The sequence below is a fragment of the Eurypyga helias genome, unplaced genomic scaffold (assembly GCF_000690775.1).
Source record: "Eurypyga helias isolate BGI_N326 unplaced genomic scaffold, ASM69077v1 scaffold35814, whole genome shotgun sequence".
NCBI classification, from domain to species: domain Eukaryota; kingdom Metazoa; phylum Chordata; class Aves; order Eurypygiformes; family Eurypygidae; genus Eurypyga; species Eurypyga helias.
The window spans coordinates 7,031-29,948 of record NW_010244952.1 but is presented as its reverse complement, the minus strand read 5'-3'; the positions used below and the strand labels follow the sequence as shown (position 1 = coordinate 29,948).

General features: G+C 48.3%; 1 protein-coding gene across 3 annotated transcripts in view; it reads right to left on the bottom strand.

Moving 5' to 3' along the window:
* Window positions 1–1,230: 1,230 nt before the first annotated feature.
* Window positions 1,231–22,918, bottom strand: part of SEPT6 (septin 6) — a 22,853-nt gene continuing 1,165 nt past the window's right edge. The window contains exons 2-10 of one of the 3 annotated variants that reach the window (XM_010149930.1): window positions 16,800–16,995; window positions 15,537–15,723; window positions 15,144–15,305; window positions 10,593–10,689; window positions 10,154–10,322; window positions 9,529–9,661; window positions 8,658–8,848; window positions 6,779–6,822; window positions 3,246–4,266 (exon numbers count right to left, since the gene is read on the bottom strand). In XM_010149930.1, coding sequence (XP_010148232.1) covers window positions 6,819–6,822; window positions 8,658–8,848; window positions 9,529–9,661; window positions 10,154–10,322; window positions 10,593–10,689; window positions 15,144–15,305; window positions 15,537–15,723; window positions 16,800–16,966 — 1,110 coding nt within the window. In that variant the 5' untranslated portion in view covers window positions 16,967–16,995 and the 3' untranslated portion in view covers window positions 3,246–4,266; window positions 6,779–6,818. Of the gene's footprint in view, window positions 1,745–3,168; window positions 3,194–3,245; window positions 4,267–6,778; window positions 6,823–8,657; window positions 8,849–9,528; window positions 9,662–10,153; window positions 10,323–10,592; window positions 10,690–15,143; window positions 15,306–15,536; window positions 15,724–16,799; window positions 16,996–22,918 lie in introns of those variants that run through there. The other 2 variants (XM_010149929.1, XM_010149928.1) reach the window with 2 other exon arrangements.

Sequence of the window (22,918 nt, the reverse complement as noted above, 5' to 3'; positions counted from 1 at the left end):
AAGGAAACCTGTGGGTTGAGAGAAGGACAGCTCAATAATGGGAAATAAAGGACATCAAATACCGATACTACTACTGTGTAACGACAATGCTACTACTGCTGATACTGTGTAACGAAGGGATACAACTGCTCACCCCCCACTGACGGGCGCCCAGCCAGCCCCAAGCCGCGAGAGAAGCCCCCAGAAAAGCCTCATGTTGTATCCCCAGCATGGCACCTTGTGGCACGAAACGTCCCTTTGCTCAGTCTGGGTCAGCTGTCCTGGCTGCGTCACCTCCCCGTGTCTCGCCACGAAGCTGGGAACACAGGGGCAGCATGAGAAACTGGAAACGTCCTTGGCTTGATGGAAACATTGCTTGGCAACGCGTAAAAACATCAGGATGTTGTTAACCCCAAACATAGCCTCATGCTACTGAGAAGAAAACTAACTCCATCCCAACCGAAAGCCGCGCAGCCCCCACCGAGAGCCTCCCTGTGCGGCTCACCCCAGGCCAAGACTTGCCCGGGTGCTTGCTGACGACAGCCCACGTATGGCTTCACACAGGCACGGAGCAGCACCAGGAGGGGGGACAGGACCGTGGGGATGCTCCTGCCCAAAAGGCAAGGGAAACTGATGTCAAAACTGCACACCCACCCAAAACAGTTTGAGTTTTCTTTTCAGTGACCACCTGAAGTTCTTCCGACACACCAGGCCCAGCACCCGGCTGATCTGAGCAGAGCCCGCCTTGCTGGGCGAGCGGCAAACAAACAGGACAGCACGCCAACCGGCTTTCGTATTTTTTATTTAAAATTTACATTGCAGTTAGAAAGGTATCAGGCTAAACAGGGCTGGCTCTTTAACGTTTCTCGTGGAAATATATAACCCGGGGCAGTTCTCGCGCACTTCCATTTGTAAAAAGGAAATGAAACGAGGAGCAGGGAAGAGAAGATTGCAGCTCGGAAAAGCATGCAGAGAGCAGACCAGGGCAGGATGGAGGAGCGAGAAGCGCGAGGGCTGACTCCAGCACACTCTGAGGACACCGCACCCTACTCACGGGGGACTCAGACGATCACCAGGATCATTATTACAGCAGCGTCGGCAACACCTCCCCCCACCAACGCTGTGAACTTTCTTCTAACTTTAAAGAACGAGAGGGTTTCATTAGAATAAACCAAACAAGTACCACTTGACCCACATCCACCAGCCAACAGAGCTTGTTTAATAAGGTGGTGAGACACAGGAGGACACCAATGAAAACACACGGTTCTTCTTGCTTTATTTCTTTGTTAAAATTAAATATTTCGTGGCTGCCAACAGAGCAAATTGCACCATGTTTATATTTCCTTGGACCCAACGCACAGTTTCCAAAACCAATCCAACAACAGCATATTGAAAATAATCCCTTAGGCTTCACACCTCCGGGAAGCCGGTGACATTTATATTATTAAAGACAAAATTAGAAAAAAAAAATAAAATGCCCATAACAATGTTTGAAAATGTATTCGCTACATCGTTAGTCCAAACATCACATTTCTGTGGCTCTTCAACATTCCAGGCAATCAGTTCCCCCCTATTTCCCTGTCTTGTCACACGAATTACAAGACACTTGAGATACCATGCAAGTCAGTAAAAGAGCTTCTTCCCAAGACACTAACACTGAAGGTTTGTTCCCCCCCTCCCCAGACAGAACACCCTTAAACTCTTCTAGAAGTGGCAGTCTTCTCCCTCAGACCCAGTGCAGCTGGCGAAGACAGATTAAAAAAAGCTACAGAGAGAGAAAAGGGGAAAAAAAAGAGAAAAAACACAGAAGATTAGCAAAAAAGAGAAAGACATTCAAAAAGCAGGAAAAAGAGATGCAACGTGAAAATAGCCAAGAGACGGAACCTCCTTGTGGCACCTCAAGGAAATCACACAAGTAAAAACCTTTTTTTCTCTCAAGTCTTTAAGAAGACCTTACGTAAACTTTAAGTAACATTCTAGTAAGGCAGATGGTCAGGAAGAACAGCCAGTGACCTGCAGCGTGGTAAGAAAAAGCCACATTAAACGCTTCTTTAGCAGATAATCTGTAAATCAATGGCAGACTGCTACTGGCTGGTTTTGGGAGCAGGATGACATTCGACAGTAGAAGAAGTAGTAAACACTCAAATTACTTTAACTTGCTTAAAAGAAAAAAGCCAAACCCCACAGAACAGTCCAAGATTTTTATGGGAAATAAACCTGTATTTACGGTGAAACAGTACCTAGACAAGACGTTGCAATGCAGCTCCAACTGCCTCGACTGCCAGAAACGGAGGCCAGACCGTGGTTTGAGCTGGGCTCTGTGTAAGGCCTGCTGCTGCCGTGGGCAGCGAGCCAGACCAACGTGCCACAGGCACAAACCGCTCCGGAGGCTTTGGCATCACCCAGGCTACATTCCCAGTAATCCTCAGCAGCACCTTCCACTAAAAACACCGAGACCTATGGCAGCCAGCTCTGAGGCGCATTCATCTTCCCAAAACCCAGGATTTGAAGGGTTTTTTTGTGGGACCAGTTTGGCAGCATGCGTCCTGGTCTTTGGGCAGGGTCAGGACGCGCGGATTCACCCACGTACGGAGAGGTCAGCCTGCACGCGGCACGGCTGAAGGAGCAGGGTCACAACACCCAACTCCGAAATGAAACGAGGATGAAACGCTAGTCTGCAGGTAGCGTGAACCAGCAAAAGGAAAATTAAAAAGAGAGATGATGCCATGAAAATGACACCAAGTATAAAGAGAAAAGCGTTTCATCTCTCAGCTATGGGAACATCAAACCAGGGCGGTGCTGTCGTTTTAACGTCACCAATAAATACGTTTAAACTGCGTTGTTATTTCGCCAGCAAAAATAACTCACAGAACTTATTTCCACGTCCCTTATTTATCTGGGTGGAGAGGGACCAGGAGAAAGGGGAATCCATTAATTGTAGGGGAAAAAAAAAAAAATTTGTAGGATTTAAAATTGCAGCATCCAAAACCTTTTTTAGGCCAAAGTTGACATTGTTCAATGCAAGCAATAACCACCAGTACACAGTAAAGAGAATCACAATGAGGACATAGGAGAGGGCAAGGGGAACACCATGGGAAGGTCACAGCTGAAATGCTGTCACGTTTTATTAGACCCTCCGCTCTAACAAGTAAATGAAGGTCCATTCCAGCCCATTGTATTCAGGGGCAATTACTCAGTACAGAGCCATGGGTTACTGTAAGAGAAGGGCAAACAAAAAACAAAAGAAGTAAGTGTTAACCAGAATTCACTGTCTGATGAAGTCTTTATTTAAAAACAAAACTCATCCAGAAATACACAGCGAAGACACCTGCAGGCAAACCACAGTTGCACTTGGCCAGGGTGAACTCCTGGCCTCAGCGAGCCAAACGCCTGCCTTTTTAGTGCAAATCTTGCAGTAAAACAAGGCTTTTGCTGAATAACAAAAAAACAGAAGCAACTGCCAGCATCTGTACGCCTCTAAACAGATGCCAAATAAAAAATGCGGGTAACACTTTTTGCATCAAACCCAGAAATGGTTGGAATCACTGAGAAGAAAGTCAAAGAAACATCGCCTTTCTTCACAAACACTGGTAGGTACAGCAAGGTGACCAGCTTTCCCTGAGATTGGATCCAGGATGTGCATCCAGGCCAGCACACTGAGAGGGAGACAAGGCAAGAGATCCTTCCTGACCCCTGCGGCATTCAGAGAACACTTAGTTGCAAACCGTGGATCCAAGCTGGAGAATCCCCCGAGCCCGGGGACTAGAGGGTTCGGCTCAGACCCAGGCCTGCGAGGACGTCGTTTGGCACAAAGTCCTTTAAGGTTGCTGGAGTCACGCGCGGCAGCAGAGGGGGTAATGAGGGGTTAGATACAGCAAATTAAGAAGGGGACAGGACAGCCACCTCCCGCCCCACGGGGTGGCATTCGGACTACATGCACACCACTACAGCCTCGCAAAACGGAGGGAGAGACGCAAAGCCGCGGGACCAGGAAGAGGGGACACTCGCCCTACAAGCACCCGGCAGCCTGCTGCTGCCCCAAGGGGAGGAGGTATCAGCAACGAGCATCTCTCGCCCGCCCCACGTAGGCTACCGCCGAGTCCGTCCCACGAGCCGTAACCTGGCACAGCCAAGGGCGCGGACTCTGGCTTAAAAGGAAACGGGGAGCGCAGGAAGGGAGCAGTGAGGGAAGGCGAGCAAACGGGCACAGTGGCATAGCTGCGTGTTAACCGAACGTGGGGGCGTTCGCTTCTGGTGCGAAGGGAAAGGTTCTACAGGAAACCCGAACTGAAAATGAAAGAAAAAGGCAGATTAATGGTTTTATGGATTAATGACAAAAAACAAACTAAGAATAGAAACGATTCCCAACAGACACACGCACAAAGAAAGGTTGCTAAGTGTTAATGAGGTTTAAATTGATTACAAAACATGCTTTATGCACGCACACTCAGCAGTGGGATGGAGCAAATTTTCTAAACCAATCCTTTCACAGTGTCGCAAGCGAGAGGACTCCTCAACCGTGGCTTGTTTGTACCCTTGCGAAACAGTGGAGCCCTGCAATACTTTACAGATCAATATGGGGAGTATTTCTCTGAATTCTGGAAAAGTAGCATATATACATATTTAATGTAGCCAGGACAAATGCCCATTGACAAAGGCGCTGTCTGCATTTGTGCAGTGGGAACAAAGAACTTCATCTGATCCACAGCCCGGCACACAACAGCGTACAGTCATGAGGACTGCCCAAAGCAATCCAAAAGCAACAAAAAAAAAATCAGTGATGTTCACTCTAACTGCACTTCAGCCGTGCTCTCGTACTCAGCACCAGAACGAACACTGTTATTCTTTCAGCTTATTTTTCCACATTCAGAGCCTGATAAGCAGCGGATTGTTCTTTTTGCTGATTCCCAGTTGCCGCTGGCAGCAGAGACATTGATTCAACCGGCCTGCTCGAGACGACTGCAGGCTCCAGTTCGAGTCGGTGCAAGACCCTTCTGAAGCCCTTCTGTTAAGTGGAAGGTCCCATTGAAATTAAACTCAAATGCTTCTCACTGACAGCGTAATGTTTACTTGCTTTTCCACTTTCCTTGGCAGAGCTAAGAAGGAAGGAATCCTGGAATCAGCTTTTCCCTATTTAAGGGCAGACCGTATGTTAGTTTGGACTGTATCCTGGAAGGAATGTAAATTCTAGCTTTGTCTGCAGGGAAGGGTGGACTCGAGGCTGAGTTTTTAGAGCATGCTGCTGTTCCAACAGATCCCTTCTCCAAGACACCTGTGCACCTCAGCCTGGGGTGCTGTCACCCTTGCCTTGGATAATAAGTTTTGCTGCTCTGTCAAGAAGCAAGACCTTCCTGTGGGAGCTTTCTTTTTCCTCTCACCAGAGAATCAACAGCAAATTAAAAAGGCTCAATTAAACACACTCAACCTCGCTATAAGTAGAGCACTGTCATTAGCAGTTTAACTAATAACCCTAATGAGGATGTAGCTCTCTTGCCAGGGAGGTGCATACCTTCTGCATCTTGGTTTAAACGACCCTTCATTTTACACCAGACGCTGGCACTTCGTGCTGCGGACACTTGCTTACAGCCAGGTTTGTTAACCCCTTCAGGCAACCTCACCTGTTCCACAAGCTTGCCCATGACTACGTGGCCACCTTACAGCCCTGCTCACTCGAAGGCAGAGATGCTTGGGACAGAGCCACAGCAACGGGAGCTGAGCAGACTCGCAGTGTAACCCCACTGACAGCGCCCGGCTCCAGTGGGAGCTCTCCACGCTTTGGCAAGGTTCCTCGGAAGCTTGGATGCTGGCCTTACTCGGGGGCCAAGTGCTCTGGCAGGCTGTCTGGGCAGAGTTTGAATACAGCCCTCTCCTACCACCAGCCTTACCCTAACCGTGGGCACACTTGGCATGGCTCCCAGGAGCGTGAGTCTGTGTCTGCTACAACCCAACATCCAACCCGTGGGTCACCCATCTGACTACTAAAAGCGTCACAAACCCTCTCAGTACGTCTTCAGGGTCTTTGTTACCTGCTAAATGCTCCGCCCATCATCCCTCGTGGTTTTGGACAATCAACCATAAATGGTGGGCAGGTGAATACTGGTCACTCAGCTGCCGCTCCTTTGACACCCCCCCCATACATAGACACTCACACAATCTGGTGATTCTCTGGTGCTCTGGGACAAAGCAAAGCTCTAGGTTTGGCGGATTTTACCATCTGTTAGTACGTGAAGCGGGGGGAACAGAAGAGAGTCTTGCATCTACCTTAATCTACCTTCATCTGCACTGTAACCAGAAGTTAATGCTGTAACCTGGAGGGGTGGGAGGAAAGGAGAAGAAGGGGAAGAGACATTTGCATGGCTAGCTGGGTTCTGCCATCAGCACCACATCTCCATAGCAATTGTTGCCATAGTATCAACAGGCCCCAGGCGATTAAAGAATATAATTTATTTCTAAGGGAGATGGAATAAAGAAAATGGAGTGCTGGCAAGGTTTAAAAGGAAGAGGACCTAATCCTTATGTTTCTACGTTTCATGTCCTAACGTTGAGTCTCTCTGCATTTTACTCTGCAGAATCCTTAAAGACAAACTTCATTGCATCCTTTTTCTCTAACTGCATATGCAGAGACACTCCTTTTTCTCTAACTGCATATGCAGAGAGACTGGTAGAGCATGTACCATAAGGGTGAAAGCAGAGGAGGACAGAGATAGTACTTGTAAGCTTCTGGACTTGCACTGGGTCTGCTTTTTTAGGAACTGTAACTGATCCCACTGTGAGGTCTATATTAGTTAATGACGCTTACCAGGACAACGTGCCTCATGCACCATGCAGCCAAACAGCAGCTAACTGTAAAACAGCATACATGGAAGAGCTAATTATGATGATAATGATGGAACAAAACAAAACAAAGAAATCAAGTCATGATTAGTGCAAATTACAGAATTCGGGTTTAAAAGAGTCTCCTGTGAAAGAAAAAGGGTAGTATATGGCCAGCCACTAGTAAACAAGTAAGCTATGGTTTGTGAAATTAATGGAGTGTTAGAAATATTTATGATCTAAATACTAAATGAATTATTAAGGACAATTGGAGGTGTTACAGAGTGAAGAAAGCAGCACTGTTTCTAACACAGCTATTTTCCTGGAGGAGAGAGAGGCCTCCTAAAATCTTCCCAAGCCTCACTCAAGCACTGACCTATTCTCTTTCATGGCATTTTCTCTTCCATATGAATGTGCTTGGTGTCAAGGGGATCTTCTGAGGTAAGAACTGCTTCTAGGAACAAGAGTGTGACCTGGGCCAGTGACGAATGCTATAGGGCATGTCATCTCCCTTTTTTGGATTCCTGCCCCTACTGATCTCAGGGCTGAAGTCTGCAGTTCGCAGTGTGCGGACGTCAGAGGGCTCCGAGCATGGAAGAACTCAGTGGTGTGTTCCTCACACACTCCATGCTGGGGAGAGAAGGCTGTCCCCAGCCAGCCTCAGGCCCTCAGTGTGAAAAGCAATTAAACCCCACTGAAGGTAATTCAAAAGAGCAAATCGAAATACGCAGCGGAACGGACAAGCGATCAAAGAGCAGCACTAATTGCTCATCGCAAAAGAATGTGGACATTGAAGCAGCTCCAGCTCAAAACTGAAAAGACTAAACCAGGACCTCGTTCTGGTTATTGAGTTTTTCCTCTCCTGTCTCATTTGATTCCTGTCTGAACAGTCAGGGGCTGTTTTCCCTGGCACACAGCGCTCAGCTCTTCGGGCATGTGCTGTATCATTCACAGCACTTCTCCATGTACTTAAGACCGTGTAGCGCAGGCAGGATTTACTCCGGATGTGCCCCAGGGATGTGCAGAGAGGGGATTATGGCAGTGGTACAGAAACCAGACCCTTTGCACACATGCTGAGGTGGCACAGCACGCCGTTTTGGGAAACGCATCACAGTGAGAACTGCTCGGTGTTAGGTGAAGCGGGAGGGCTGGTGCAGCCGTACAGCTGGCAGCTCTTCAGAAACCGCAGAGCATTCGGAGCACACGGGCACTGCAGACACCCCTGATCACAGGACCCTGACAGGGGCTGGATCCTCTCCCACCACACCCTGGCATGGGGAACTCTGCTAACGCCATGCAGCAGCTCTCACTCTTTCTGTGGAGGGCAAACAGCTGACTCAGGGCAGGAGAAGAGTACTAGCACTAACAAGGAGCTATGACCTGTTCCCTCATTTTGCAGCCTCACCTCTTGCAGATTCCAGAACACAAGGCTATTAGTCTCCCTGTATAATTTCCACAGTATAAGCTATTTCTCAGCCTAACCAAATCAAACCCAGAGACAGGACACTTTACTCTCTGCAGGTAGCAGGACAATCCTGCTACCCACACACTAGCCTTGGCAGCCAATACTGTTCCACTTCATTACAAGCACTGCCAGGCCAAGGGAAGAGCAGGGAATCTAAGAAGTTCATCCTCTTCCATGCTGTCAGGAAGCAATGAGGGAGGTTAGCACTGCTCCCTGCTCTTCAGGATGACAGCTAAAGGTACAATGCTTCCAGCTATTGCTCAGCCTTCTTAGGAATTAAACCTGCTGCAAACCTTCCCCTGCTAAGGACTGGCTAGGCTGGGAGAGAGATATGAGCACCCAGAGAAAGAGTAAAGAGAACCATTCCCAAAAAGCAAATACCACTGCATTAGCAACTTACTTTTTTCTTTCCTTATCCCTTTTAAGAGTTTGTGATCCTCCAGCCTGCTGAGCCTGAGATTGGAGCAATTCAGCTGCTGTCTTCCTTTGTTTAAATGCATTTACTTCATCATCCAGAGACTTTTTCTTGTCCTCAAGCTTCTTTTTTTCATCCTGATGTAACTTCTTCAGGCGATCAAACTTTTCGTGCAGCTAGAGGGAAAGGAGAGAGGTGAGCAGGACCCAGCACTACCAGATATTCTGTTCACAGGAGCTTCTCCTGTGGAGAAGAAGATGGAAGGATCCCATGAGATCTGAGCCTGCAAGTCTCCGTTGGTCTCTACATCATTTCTAGCCCCCTGAGCTGACACTGCGTGGGCAGAGGGCAGGAAACAGTTTCCTGCCACAACAGCTTACAAACTGGGGAGTGTTCTAGCGATGCACCATCGCACCGACTAACAACGGAGAATTGGGAGAATATAATTAAAAAAATGTTAATCCATTTCCAGGGGGCTCTGCCTTAATCCTCTTTAAAGTTCGGGAAATCAATGGATTTTTCCCAGTGCTAAGGAAGTTGTATGGGTATATTTTTTCTATAACAAGCTTGTATCAGGGGCTGTTTCTTTCCATTAATTTTGCCACAGTGCAACTCCCCACTAGAATCAAGACTATGGCACTTTCATGGTGCAGTAGGTCGTACACTGCAAGCACTGGGATCTAGTCTTGTCCTACAAGATGAATACCTTAATGTCCCCATGACCCCAGGTTAAACTGCAGACTTGCTGGTAAGAAAAGTCCTAAACCACACTGCAGAAAGTGCTCTGGCAGCAGCTACCTACTTGAGAGTGGATCTTCACTCACAACCATGAAAAGACAAGTACTGCAGTCTTCACCTCTTTTTCAGCCTCCTTCAGCTCTGCTTCTTTTTCCTTGACCCTCTGGACAAACATTTGCCTCATTGCCTCTTCCTTTTTCTGCAGTTCTCCCAGAAATTCATTTCTTTTGGCTTCATAAGTTTCTTGTAAGCTAAAAAGAAAGTCCAGTGATATGACTTGGGACAAACTCTGCTTCCTCCGAGCCTCTGAAATCAGGCCCTCACCATGAATATTGCTCACCCACAGCACATTTGCTACTCACCCACCCACGTGTGCCCAAGGTCATCTGTACCAAACCGTTTCTGGGGTCTGCAAGCTATTGCACTTTTCTGCATGACAAATGCTGGGCAATTCAAAGAGACCAGCAGGCAACAAACACCAGTTCAGAGGGACACTGCTGTATCTCTTCAGTACAGACATTTCTACTCCTACACTGTAGTTTCACAGTCAATCCTGCACACGCCCTCTGCGTTTTCACCTTCTCTCGCTCAGCCAGCACCTTTGCTGAAGTCTGGGTTTATCTGACCTGGCAGGTTTTCTTGCTGCATTGGTTCTTTACACGCTCTCTCAAGGACACACACGCACACAGAGCACATCCAACGCTGCCTCTCTCGAGCTCTCCTGTCTCCTCCAGGGATCCCACCTGAAGGGTTTGCTGTCTGGATCAGTGTCCTTGAAGCCCATCTCTTCCAGTTTACACCGCCGGTACAGCTCATAGTGGCGTGTGTGGGTCTGTTCGCGAAGGTCTTCCATGTTCACGCGGATCAGCATCTCCCGCAGCTTCACAAAGTCACAGTGAGCTTCATTCTCCACTGTAAGAAGACAACATAAGGAGTAAGATGGGGGCAGAAACAAAGGTGTCTTCCCACATTCCCCACCTGTCTATTCCTCCAACAGATTTAACAGCCCCTCTAAGCAGAGAAAATTGTCACTATAGATAGGCCTGACACAAGGATTTAACAGAGGATAATTCCCAGTGAAATACTGATGCCCAGCAGGCCTTTGCTCCTCTTACGAGAGTCCTCTGCCTCCTGGCAGAAATGTCACCATTCATGCCATGAAAATCCCAGGGCTCAACTCACCCTGCACTGTGCCCCAGGGGTACTGACGAGCTTTCATCATTTTATTTCCTATTTTCAGCTCCTCCGTGCTCCCGATCACTGCAAACGGCAAATGGGCCTGCAACATATGTAATGATACCCACGTCAGTCCCTCTCCACTCTGGCTGACCTGCCAGTACACAGAGATTAGCACAGCCACTGAGCAAGACACTCATTATGCACACACTAATCTTGGGGAGTCTAGTCACCGGCCACTAGCCCAAGACAAGGGGAAAGAAGGGAGGTCCTTTTTGGAAACCTTGTTAGTGCTACTACTCTATATCCTCTACCTGGCTGATCTTCCCAGCCACAGGGTCTCAGGTGAGATGAGCCAGTGCAAGACCAGCATCAGAATGCCAGCTCGAACAGCGTGCTGCGCGGCTCTGACTGCCGTCTCTCCTGGGGGCTTGCCATGGCTGAGGAGAACATCTGCACAAGCACAGAAGCAATAAAAGGTCTTGGAGCCTTCTTGATTTTATCCCCCCACCACTCCCTTAGCTCACACTGGAGCACAAGACAACTTGTTCTATCAGACCATGAGATCCAAGTCCCTTTTTCACCTCCAGACCTGCAGCGGGTCAGCCTTCGCATCCATGTGCGCCGTGAGGTCTGCGCCAGGCTGAGCTGGGACTCTGCATTCCCTGGGGCTGTGCTGGGCCTGCCCTGTGCTAACACCCCACAGTGCCTCACGCATCCTGCGTCTGTGTTGGGGCTCACCCTCAGCACCCACTCTCCCAAATGTCACAGCACTCCTGTAGCAAAACTGGTTCTGAGAAACCCAAAGGTGTGCCAATAGCTTTAAAAAATCCTCATGATGCTGATGCTATGCACAGTCACTGCTAGCTGGCTGCATAGCTAAAGGATAAAGGAGGCCAAATCCAGGGATTGCACCCATGAGGAGGGATTGTGGAGAGCTGTACCGCTAGCTCAACCGTGCCTTGTCACGCTCTTCGAGATGACACACACTCCACAGAGTACACTTGTTACAAGTACCTAAAGGCTAAGAACAAGAGGGATTTGCTTTTCAAAAACTCAGACTTAAAAAATAGTCACTTCTTAGTAAAGAAGATAATGCCACTGCAGAAGGCAAAAAGTAAGAGACTCGCCCAGTGCAAGCTCAGCAGAGTTGGAACAGAAGCACTCCTCAGACGACCTCACCTTACACCCTCCTCATTCCCCAAACTCAGGTGGCCAGGCAAACCCCTCAGACGCTGCTATAGTACTCTGCTGCATTTATCTGTTGTGTAGTAAGTGACATCTCTCCCCACCTCTGCTTGCTCCTGGGAACTATACTGCATTCTATCAAGCTGCAAAGAAGTCAACTGCACGGTTCCAGCACTTAAAGTTGCCAGCTCCCTGCACCCACCCCTTCTGCTGAGTTTTGTGCAGTGACATCTGTTAGTTAGAGCCTTTAAAGTGCACTGAGTTCTGGGCAATTAAAAGGAAGCCAACTATATTGAAGAACAGTGACTCTGGACTGCTCTCATGAGCAGGTAGTGAAGTTTTAATTCCACAGGTTATCTGAGAACTTGGACAAGTTCATGACAGCTGGTAAAACAAAAGATTTCAGAGATGATGCTTTCTGCTTTCAGAGTGTGGCTCATACAGTAAAACTGCAAATACAGCAAAACTGCCTGCAAGCACTCATAAAGATGGGCTCTTCAGCTTTCATCCCTTGGCCCCTCAGCTCTCGCACGGGACACACGCAGAGGAAGTGGGGCTGGCGGTCAGTGTGACGGGGCCATCCTGGGCCATGAAGAGGCTCTGCACACCGCGGCCTTCCTGGTCATTCTCCATGCCGAGCTCCCTCTGCTCACAGGAGTCACTTCCTTTGCCAGTATCAACTGTTCGGCTGCTGTCTTCGACAGGGAAAAAGTGCTGGTGATTCCTTCTTTCATCAGCAAGGAAGTTCCAGCTTCCACCATGTGGGATGGCTCATGTAGCTGCATCTGGTTTCATTTAACTAGCAGGTGCAGGGAGAGTATTTCTTCAGTAATTAGGCTAATTTATTCAAAAGGAAAAAGCCAATAGGGAGTTGAAAGAATAGGAGAGCTTGTTTTTCTTTTTTAAGAATAAAATCCAGATGGGAAGAGACCTAAATAATTTTGGACAGTGTTTTCTCTGAACCTGTAAATGTATGCTTGGTGGGATTCTCAAAAAGACCAAATCGGTTTCAAGGAAAATCAGGCATCTTGTTCTGATGATTTGTTTCATCTGCTTATTTTCTAAATACTTCACTCGACGCCTTTGTTCATGGTGAAATACTTTTGTTTCTGATCACGATGGCACCGATCTTAAATCCTTCAGTTAATCAATTCCTGCCACATCAGGCAATGTTTTCTGTTTAGTAAGCCAATTTAGAATGCAAAATACTCTGCGAAAAAAATTCTAACACACCCAGCACAAGTGGATGTAATGAAGCAAAATGCATAAGAAATAGTGAGTTTGCATATTTTAAAGCCTCATTTTACTTATCGTGCAAAAGACAACTAATGCAGGTTATAAGCAAAACATTAAGTAATCAAAAGACCAGTCTCAATTTTCTCTGTAATTAAAAACGAACCGATGCAGAGAGGTTGCTGGTCAGCAAGAAGCACTACTAAAGCATAAAGACTGCGTTTATAACCTTTCAAAGATGTTGATCTGTAACAGGCAAAGACAATGAAGCTTTCTGCAGAGGAGTACAAACACAAAGGTTAAGGCAAAGGATTTAAATCAGTTTCCCATTCCTTGATTTTAAATGTGACTAAAATTGGCAATTTAAGTCACAAACCTAAATCTACCCATCCTGGCTCTTTACTGGTCCCAATCCCTCCATAAGCTCATCTCCTGACCTGAAGCATAAGCAGATTTATCTTATGTTGCTAATAAAATCAGTATTTGGATACAAGTTTTCCAGGTTTGCAAAATTGCCTTGATCAGATTCTGGCCTGCTTAGTCCCCATAAACCTGGTAATTATGATTTGTATCAGTTTAATGGAGGATTTAGAGAGCTAATCTCTCTGTGCAGCAGCTGACACAACTCAGAATGTCTACAACCTGAGACAGCAATTCCCTCTCAGAAGACATGTAAATGGCTGAAAGACGAGCAGAGGTTTCCTTCCGCCCTCAGAAGGGCCAAGGGAGAGGACTTCTCCCTTTGTCATCACACCTCTGGTTCCTTGAGGATCGAGTGATGTTACACCTTCATTTCCAGGAGTAACCAACTGTATTCCTACAGAGCGAGAGCACTAAGCACTGAGAAAGATGCCATCACAAAACTGCTCTGACCAGGAACCACCGCTGACAGCCCTTACGCTGTGACCAACTTCTTGTTTCTTTCAGGCGTCTCCACAACCCTCTGCTACCATTAACATTAGATCAAGAAACGACACCAAAGCACATCAGCCAGACCGCTACTTCATCAACAGCATTTAAGCAAGCAACTTCCCCTACTTGCTTTCCTATAAAAAGCCTTCTGGAAAACGGGAGCACGGTCAGGAGGGACCAAGGGACAGCTTGCTCCATCTTCAGGGAGCCTCAGACAGGCACCCACGACACTGGGACCGCCAGATCCAGAACTAGCACCTGCAGGCACCTCGAGACATGTCTGGTCCGAGCTGCGTACTGTTTTTCACACACTGCTGATTAAGCTGTGTAACTCCTTGCCACAGGATCCACAGGGGAAGTTCGCTGGTGAGGGGCATCAGGTGATATGTGGGACAGAAATCTAGAGAAACCCTTGAGCTGAATGCTGGGGAAGTATCTGGGGGAAGGGAAGCATCGTACACATTCCCTCTCTTCTTATATACTCCAAAAGTGACCAAAATCAGGTCTTTAGGGAAGAGAAGGGCCACTGGGCTGGATGGGCCTTGTGTTTTGTTTCTCACATCACCACTAGACGTAGCTCAAGGGAAGCCACTGCTCTAACCAGCCTCTTCGTACTCCCCTGCCCATCCGTTCTGACCAACGGCACCAGAGCCAAAAGGCCAAACCAGCCCAAGGACACAGCTAAGGAACTTGATCGATAATAGAACAGCAACTCAGTGCAGACAGGAGTCCCAGAGCCAGCCAGCGGAAGGGGGTCTGCTGCAAAGATGGCCACAGGCAAGAGGAGACACCCAGGGAGGCAGGGCTTTCCAGAAAATACCAGCCCAGGAGAGCAAAACCGTTTGGTGTGAAAAAGGCAGGGCAAGGAGTAGACAGCCTGCTCCTCACACCAGGCGGGTAACACCCACCCGATCAGCTCACAGCCCAGGACTGTCCTTGCCCTGCACAGCCAGGCTTCACCATCTGTCCGACTTCCTACATGTTCCTCAGCATGAGGAGAAGGGTTAACAGTCTGTTTTCTGACTAGAGAAGCCCACCAGAGAGGCTACCACAAGGCTCTGTGAGCCTAGGATGAGACTACAAAGATGGGATCCCTGTGAAATCCTCTGGTTTTAAGACACAATATAGAAGGGAAAGTGGATTTAAGAAGCACCCCAATATGGGCCACCAACCCCTACAGTGACAGTGCTGTTCTGGGAGAGGAGGAAGCACCGATTCACTTACATTCATTGTCCCGTTTATCTCCGCCACTGATTCATCATCTGTTGGGAACTGGTAGATCTGAACCCCATTACTGACCAGTTCACTCGTGATTTTAATTTTAAATTTGGTCAGCTCACTCTTGGAAATGGCATCAGATTTGGCAATGATGGGAATGATGTTCACCTAGAAAGGAACAGTGTGATAAGAAGCTTTGCTCCAGGGAGGTTTTCCAAGTCTGCAGTACAAGTTACAACAACTTAAAAGTGCTCAATAAATCCAATGGATTTATCTGCCAATGCAGTCATCTCCACTAGCATAAGGGCTCTTCAAGGTGGGGAGAAGTGCTCTGGAAAAGCAGCAGCCTTTCCGCCACACGCAGGGTGAACCCGCTCAGTAAGAGTTAAACGTGCCTACCTTGCTGTCAAGCTTCTTCATTGTTACCAAGTCCAGGGATTTCAGCGAGTGGCCTGTCGGAGCAATGAAGTACAAGCAGGCGTGGATCCGCGTGTCATGGTAGTTGTGCAAGACCCTTTTTATCTTCAGTTCTTCTTGCAAGTAGGCTTCAAACTGAGCATCAATGAACTCAACAATGGGCTTATAGCTTCAGTGAAGAGAAAACAAAAAAGAGAGAGTCAGAGAGGTAAAGAGACAGTGCTCTTTTGCTTGCTTTTAAGAAACAAGCTGCTTGTTAGATTTCATTTCCCAAGACCAATTGTCTCAATCTCCCGTCCTCCTCACCCATAAGAAATATTAAAGTTGCACTACTGACAAGGAGATGTGGTCCTGCACCAGATTCTAACAGCCTGTTTGACACAACACAGTGCGGAAGATACAGCAGTGCACAGAGGACACACCATCCTCTCCAGGGAAAGCAGACTCACACTTTGAGCGAGGTGAGAGACCTTTAAAAGGAAGGATAATGCAGACTCATTCACAGCAGGGTGTAACCCTTGCTTGCACTCAGGGAGCAAACTGCTCTCCCAGCCCTGAGTTGCAGGTGGAAGACACATCTCCATTCAGCACCTCCTTTGCCCAGTGCTCTGGGGCAGGAAATCTCTGCAATTCCCACTGAAATACAGAGCCTGTCAGACCCATGGTGTAAAGGTACATCTTAAACAAAACTCAAATCTAACAGACTCGCAACAAAGCAATGCCTAAATCCCATCTGCAAGGCCTCTGTGAAGGTGCACCTTGGAGACGGTCTGGTGGAATCGCACACCCCTGAACTGCCACGCTCCAGTCACACTGGGACGTGAGCTGCCACAGATACTTCCCCAGGGCATCTCACTGCACATTTATCATGCTCTCTTAAGTGCCCTTCCAGAGGCGGCTGCTAAGTGGTGGTTTGGTCAGCAGCTTGTGGTCAGCACAGCACAAGGAAACAAGCACAGATGCCCTGGAGCTCTCCGCTCTCCCCACCAGATGAATTTGGGCAGAAGGCTGCCACCAAGGCAGGTATTGCTCTCACAGCATCAGAAAAGCTGCTTCGATAGCTGGAGCAGTGCTGACACACCACAGCCTCTGTCCTCTCTTTTGCCTGTCTCATCCCAAAGAGATAATGAGGACCACCCATAAGAAGAAAGAAAACTTCAGAGCACAGCCTAGCCCAACTAGGGCACACGGAAGACCCAGCGTGAGAAAACCAGGTCACAATACACCCTCTCCCCCTTCACTCACCTGTCCTCTTTGTTGATCTGATCCCCAAAGCCAACTGTGCTCACAATAGTCAGTTTGAGGTTGACATTGCTCTCCTGCAGGTCATAGGTACTGGATTTCAGCTGGACCCCAGGCTGCGAGTGAGATGCTGGGTCACCTTCAAACTTGGTGTTGAAAAGTGTGTCCATGAGGGTGGACTTACCAAGGCCAGTTTCCCCTGTTGGAGATAAAGACAGTTGTCTGTTGAATATTAATACGGCTTGGCCTTTCAGCTTCCAAACATTAACAGGGGTGAAACTGTAGCAGATGAAAGCAGATCTCATGCTCCAAAGGGATTGTCTGTCAAGCAGAAAGCCATGTACAATGGGAGGTCTGTATTCCAGGCAAATTACATTTTACAGTCTAATGGCCATTAATATCGTTAGAGATGAAAAGAAAGACGTGAAAAGGCAAAGGGGAAAGCACCATTCCGATCCTGCATAAACCCACAACTACACTACAGAAGGTGCTGTTTTCATTAAATAGTGGGAGGGGGAATGGAGCTCATTCCCATTTCCAAAAATAGATGCTCCAGATCAATGTCTCTAATAAGCAGCCACAGAAATAGCCTCTTTCTGTGTAGAAACACTGAGAGTTGGTTCCAGTCCCTACAGCAAGTTGGGCAGTTGGTTTCTTGTACACACAACAGATTGAGTTGGGGTATCAGCGCCCTAGACTGGGAGGAGGCATTTCCTATAGTACCTGGTTCCGACACATTAGGGGCTACACAAGCCATACAATACTCCAATCCAAAACCTGTTTCCAAACGTTCTGCAGCATTGAACTGCTGTTCGGGCTCCATCTATCAACGGGGAACTATTTTCTTGAGTGGCAGGAAGAGACAAATCACGGAGAGCAGGCTTATATTTGTTTTAGATACATCCCAGGAAGAACAAAACAAATCCCCCTGTGCACTCATTCCACAGGGCAGCCTCCCTCTCTGCACAGACAACAGAGCCAGCTTTCTGAGCTCAAAGGCTCTGACATTCTGCTACAGCTGGGTTTTCTGCCCTGTGAGGGCTGACGGGTTTTGGGGAAACTGTGATTTCTCAGCTGCCTTTTGCTGAAAGTCAGGGAGCTGGCTGAACCCCACCCGCTGCTAAAGCAGCTCCTCCAGCCCGCTGCGGGACCACAGGGAGACTGCCTGGCTGAAGCCGCCTTCCCCTCCCTCCCCGAGCCCTCAGCTCCCGACCAAGACAGCTTCAGCATTTTCCTCCTTTGCTAGGAAGAAAAGAGCTTCTTATTTTTGTAGGTTTAGAGCTCTGCAACAGTTCCAAACTTGCATGAAATGCCTAATTCAAGAAGAGGAAACTCCTCCCCATCCTCTCCTGTTCAAATCTCCAAGCCGCTCCCCTGCAAGCAGGCAAATTCCTCTCTCTGGGCCCCAGAAAGGACTTCTCCCCCTTGACAGGCAGGGCAGGGCAAATACCCACTGCTCTGGGAACTGAGCGGGCTCTCATTGCCAGGATCATATATCAAGCATCTTTCCAGAGGCAGCAGGATTCATTAACATTTGAAAGTCAATGTACACCTTGAACTGCTGAGCTGCCTGGGAGTCAGCTAAGATCTTGTGCTCCGTCACCGTTCGATGCCAGCTACCGCCAGAACAGCCACAACTCCAGTTGCTCTACTCGTTGATCTCGGTTGCAATCCAAAGGGGAGAAGACGAGTCAGCACCAGACGCTGGCGTTGCTCCAATCCCTTGTGCTACATCAGTGCATCAGCCCCATCTACAACACCCACCGGAGAACACCGGCATGAGGAGGGGAGAGGGACCCGGCAGAGCATGAGGTTCTCTCTGTCGATGGAAGAATGAGCCGAACCATCCAGAGACTCATGGCTGATCACAGCAAGCCCTTCACTGACATGGCATCTCACAGTCTGGGCTTTTGGGGTACCATTTCCCCCAAACAGGGAGCGGGTGCACAAAGCACAGCACCACTGCCACGGTTTGGATGGGGATTGTGAGAGTTAACAGCAGCCAGCCTGCATGACCCACCAGGCCTTTCTCAAGGATTCCAGGAAAAGAGCAACGTAAGAAAAGACAAAAATCTAAACAGCCTGAGAAGGCGCAGCATTTCCAGAGCCCCTGCCAAGGGATGGGTGGGACAGAGCAGGGCCCTGGCTGCTTGCCTGCAAATGCCAGGATCCCTGATGGGGCGACACAGGCCAGGGGAGCAAGTCAGCCCTGGGGTGCAGGAGCTTTGCCCACACACCAGCCTGCAAAGCCTCCTCCTGTGCTGCTGCCCCACGCTCTCCGTCTCACAGCCTGGCAGGCCCTGGAGCGGGGTCGAATCCAGCAGCCTGTGCCCCGGAGCCTCCGGGGCTGCAGGACAGGGTGACAGGGGAGCAGCAGCAGCAACCAGGGCAGGGAGCTGCTCTCTGCAGAGGATACACAAGGTCACCTGTAAATCACACTGGCTTCTGGGCAGCCAAAACACCCTCTAAGCCACCTCTTGTTTCTGTCTCCCTCCTTCTTCAGGGCAGTTGTTCAGGTGAGGCCAAGACTATTGCTTAAACACATCCTGAACCTGCTAATCACTGACCACTGTAGATTGGTTTAAAGCGCTGTTTCCAGCAGGAGCAACACTAACTGTCAGAGGGGCCAGGAGAAGCGTGTAAGAGATTCAGGGAAATTTTTAAGACAGAACACGCTTTTATACTCCATCTCATGCCAGCTACACAGGGCCAGCAAAGGCAACTTTGAATTCACACACTGAGGCTTTCCCTTTGGAAGGGGAAGATCTGAACTGCTAGGGCATTTTCCCATAAGCAGGGGTTGCCCATCCAAACACCTACAACTCTGTGTTTGAAACACAGCACACCCAGCCACTAACGTGGCATCTCGATGACATTCGGCCAGCGGATACACCCACCCTGCGCTGCGTAACCCCACTCGTGTCACGGCACTAAAGCCTGCCAGGAAAGAGGAGGGTGGAGGAGAGAGGAATGACCGTCTTCGCTAGAAGAAACATAGCGTTAACACTGACAGAATGACATGAGATGGTAAAAGAGTGAAGATATTACCAAGTGCTTCGCCGTGTTAAATATGAGCAGAGCTAGGGAGCAGTGCTGCTTTGAATGGCAAAACGACAGAAGGGAGGATTTCTGAATTCCCTGGGAGTTTCTGCCTCACACAGAGGCAACTTTCTGCTGGCTGGAAGATGTAAATGGTGCCAACTGCTTCTTGTAAGGACAGGAGTCCAGATGGAACAGATGGTCTGATGAAAAGGACAAGTAGTCTGTGCTTGTTCCAGCCGACAGCGCTGGAATCTTCTCCAAAAAGCAGAAACGATGAATGGGGATTAAGGGAGGCAGAATTACTGTGGAAAAAGCAGCGGTGTATGCAAACCAAGTGAGAGGCGTCCTTGGCAGGGAGATTATTTCCTGATGTCAGGCTTATAGGCACACACGTGATTTGATCTCCAAAACCATACTTAAGGATTATGCAACTCCGCAGTGGTCCACGCTCCTGAAGCAGGGCTGACAAAGCGCTGTGGGGAGGGCAGGGCAGGAGGGGGACCTTTACCGTTAGACTTCCGCACCAGGAAGCTCTGACAGCTACTGAAACACTGTCGTGTTGTTTCATCGTGGGATGGATTTTTGCTGTCAAGTTTGACAATTTTCAGAAATGTGGAAAAAACTAAGAGAAGTGGCAAGAGACACCACAGTAGTCAGGCTCTGGACATGTAGCAACTCTCCATCAGTGCCCAGAAGGCACCATCCACTCATCAGTCAACAGCCTGCCAGGCTAGAGACACTGGGCTGGGCTCCCCACATTCCCTGCTCTCGATCTCCTTGGACACACTCCCTGCTCCAACCACACATGGCATCTTCAGTGCTCTGTGGAAACGGTTCATCAAATCCCTCGTTGACGGAACAGTGGCACCACTTACAAAAACACAGCTGGGACAAGCACCACGCTCCTCCCTTTAATTTGGTTTTCCCTACTATGTGTCGAGTGAAACAACAAACAACTGCTCGCCAGCCCCCTTCTCCACACCATTCAGGATTTAAGAGGCCGCAGTCACATCATCCTCAATCAACTCTGTGGGAGGACAGAGAAGCCGTTGGAGTATTTCCCTGTTCAAAGGCATGGAGCAGCTTTCACAAGAGCGCCCTTTCACGAGAGAGCAACACCTACCCTTCACGAGATTATAAACCGCGACTCCTGCTATCAAATAATTCAATCTTAAAGAAAATGTATATGCGTGCACAGCCCTTTCACGTGAAGAAATGGGAGCTAATCCAATGTAGCAGGTTTGTTGAGACAAGCCCTGAGGCAGCTCAGCCTGACAAGGCCATCTCTCAAGGAGAGAGGAAAAAGTAGTTCTTTTCATCTGACAGGCGTACGGAGAAGGCGCACGATTCACCCATCGCAAGGCAAAGGCTGGGCTGCGGGGGCAAGAGGAGCAACATGAGCTCACAAAAGATGCTGAAGCGCCTCAGAGGACCACCTGGCTCCTAGTCACCACTGCCCAGCCCAGGGGACCAGTGGTGAGGGGACAGGGCTGAGGAGATGGATGGCTTTTCAGTTGGAGAAACCCTGTTCTCTCCTCAGCTGGTTGCACCAGTGACCACAAGACCAACCACTGGGCAACTTCAAGGCTGTACAGCTCATCACCGCACAGAGAGCTGCCTGCTGGAAACTAGACAGCAGCTCTGTACAAGGAAACCTGTGCACATCCCTCCCTTCCGCAGCCGGTGGGAGCTCCCACACTCCAAGGGGCTCATCCGTTTGGAGCAAGAGACCTCAAGCAGTTGTGGTACAGCCCCTGGGAAAAGAGAAGGTATTTCTGCCACAAAAGAGCTGTTTCTCATTGTACTGAATAGGCTGGTTAGAACAAATCCCCTGCAAATCCCAGCAGAGAGGAAGGGGAAACCTCCCGCTTATAACGGGATATGAGTCTAATGCAACTATAATGTACCCTGGCCAAAACTGAGAAAGTTTACATTAGGAAATGTTAACCTGTTTTTCCTCTTTCTTTCCCCAATCTCACTGAGAAATACAGTCAGCACAGAAGGTCTCAGCCATTAAATACTCTCTCCAGTCTTTGCACTGAACTAAGAGACAACTAACATTTTATCACAGATGCTTCAGGAAGAAAATAGTTGTGCCGAGGAATAAAATATCAGAGAAACCATCGCAACCTCTAACTTCTTACAGGAGGTTTGCTCATTTCTTCTATCTTTGGCTCTAGTCTCAAAGGGGAGACAGCTTTCAGCATGAGAAAAGCTAAAAATGGCTCCACTCTGGACGTGCTGCTGGGAGTCATTTCTGAAGCTTTCCTTGGCTCCTGCACTGGGAGCTGGAGGAATCGGTGGCTCAGATCCAGTATGGCGCAGAGCAAAATTGTCATTGGATTTTTCCTCCAGATGCCACACACCGCTGAAAACTGGGGAGCAAGAGGTGCCTTTCTGTCATGCTTAGTGACATAACTAGGGCATCAGTTCACCTATTTATCGTTTCATTGACACCAATCCTCATTTTCTCCCTGTTCAATACTTCTCCCCAAACTCCTGCTGTACAGTAAGACCCAACAGAATAAACAACAGATGGACTCTGGGTCTTGTTGTTTTCTTTCTCCAGGATGTTTAAGAGTTGAACTTTGATGCACCAGACAACTCAAAGGACATTTTAAAGCTTGACCTCCTCAACTCAACATTTGCAGATCTTCTTCTAATGAAGCTTATTAAATTTTTCTATAGAGTTTCTTTATTTCAAGATTGATCATGTCTGTGTTATTACTACTCATAAAGGACTGACATTAATAATTAATGTGCACTGATCTTGGCAAGTCCCTGTTATTCAGCTCAACAAATAATTCATGCATTCCATTTCTGTCCTGCAAAGAGGAAAGCAGAGGCATTCAATTCCTCTCCACGCATCAAAGTGAACATATAACCACAGTAGGAATCCACTGCTACACCTGTAACTCATAGAAAAAAAAAACCCAGCATCTCAGTAAGTACAAAAGGAAATACTTTAAGACTTCAGTCTTTGGGACAAGAGCTTCACTAGGTCATATCACATTCACGTACTGTGGAAATCACCTACTGACTCAGCCTGACAGTGACCTCCACTTGTCAGCAAAGTTTAT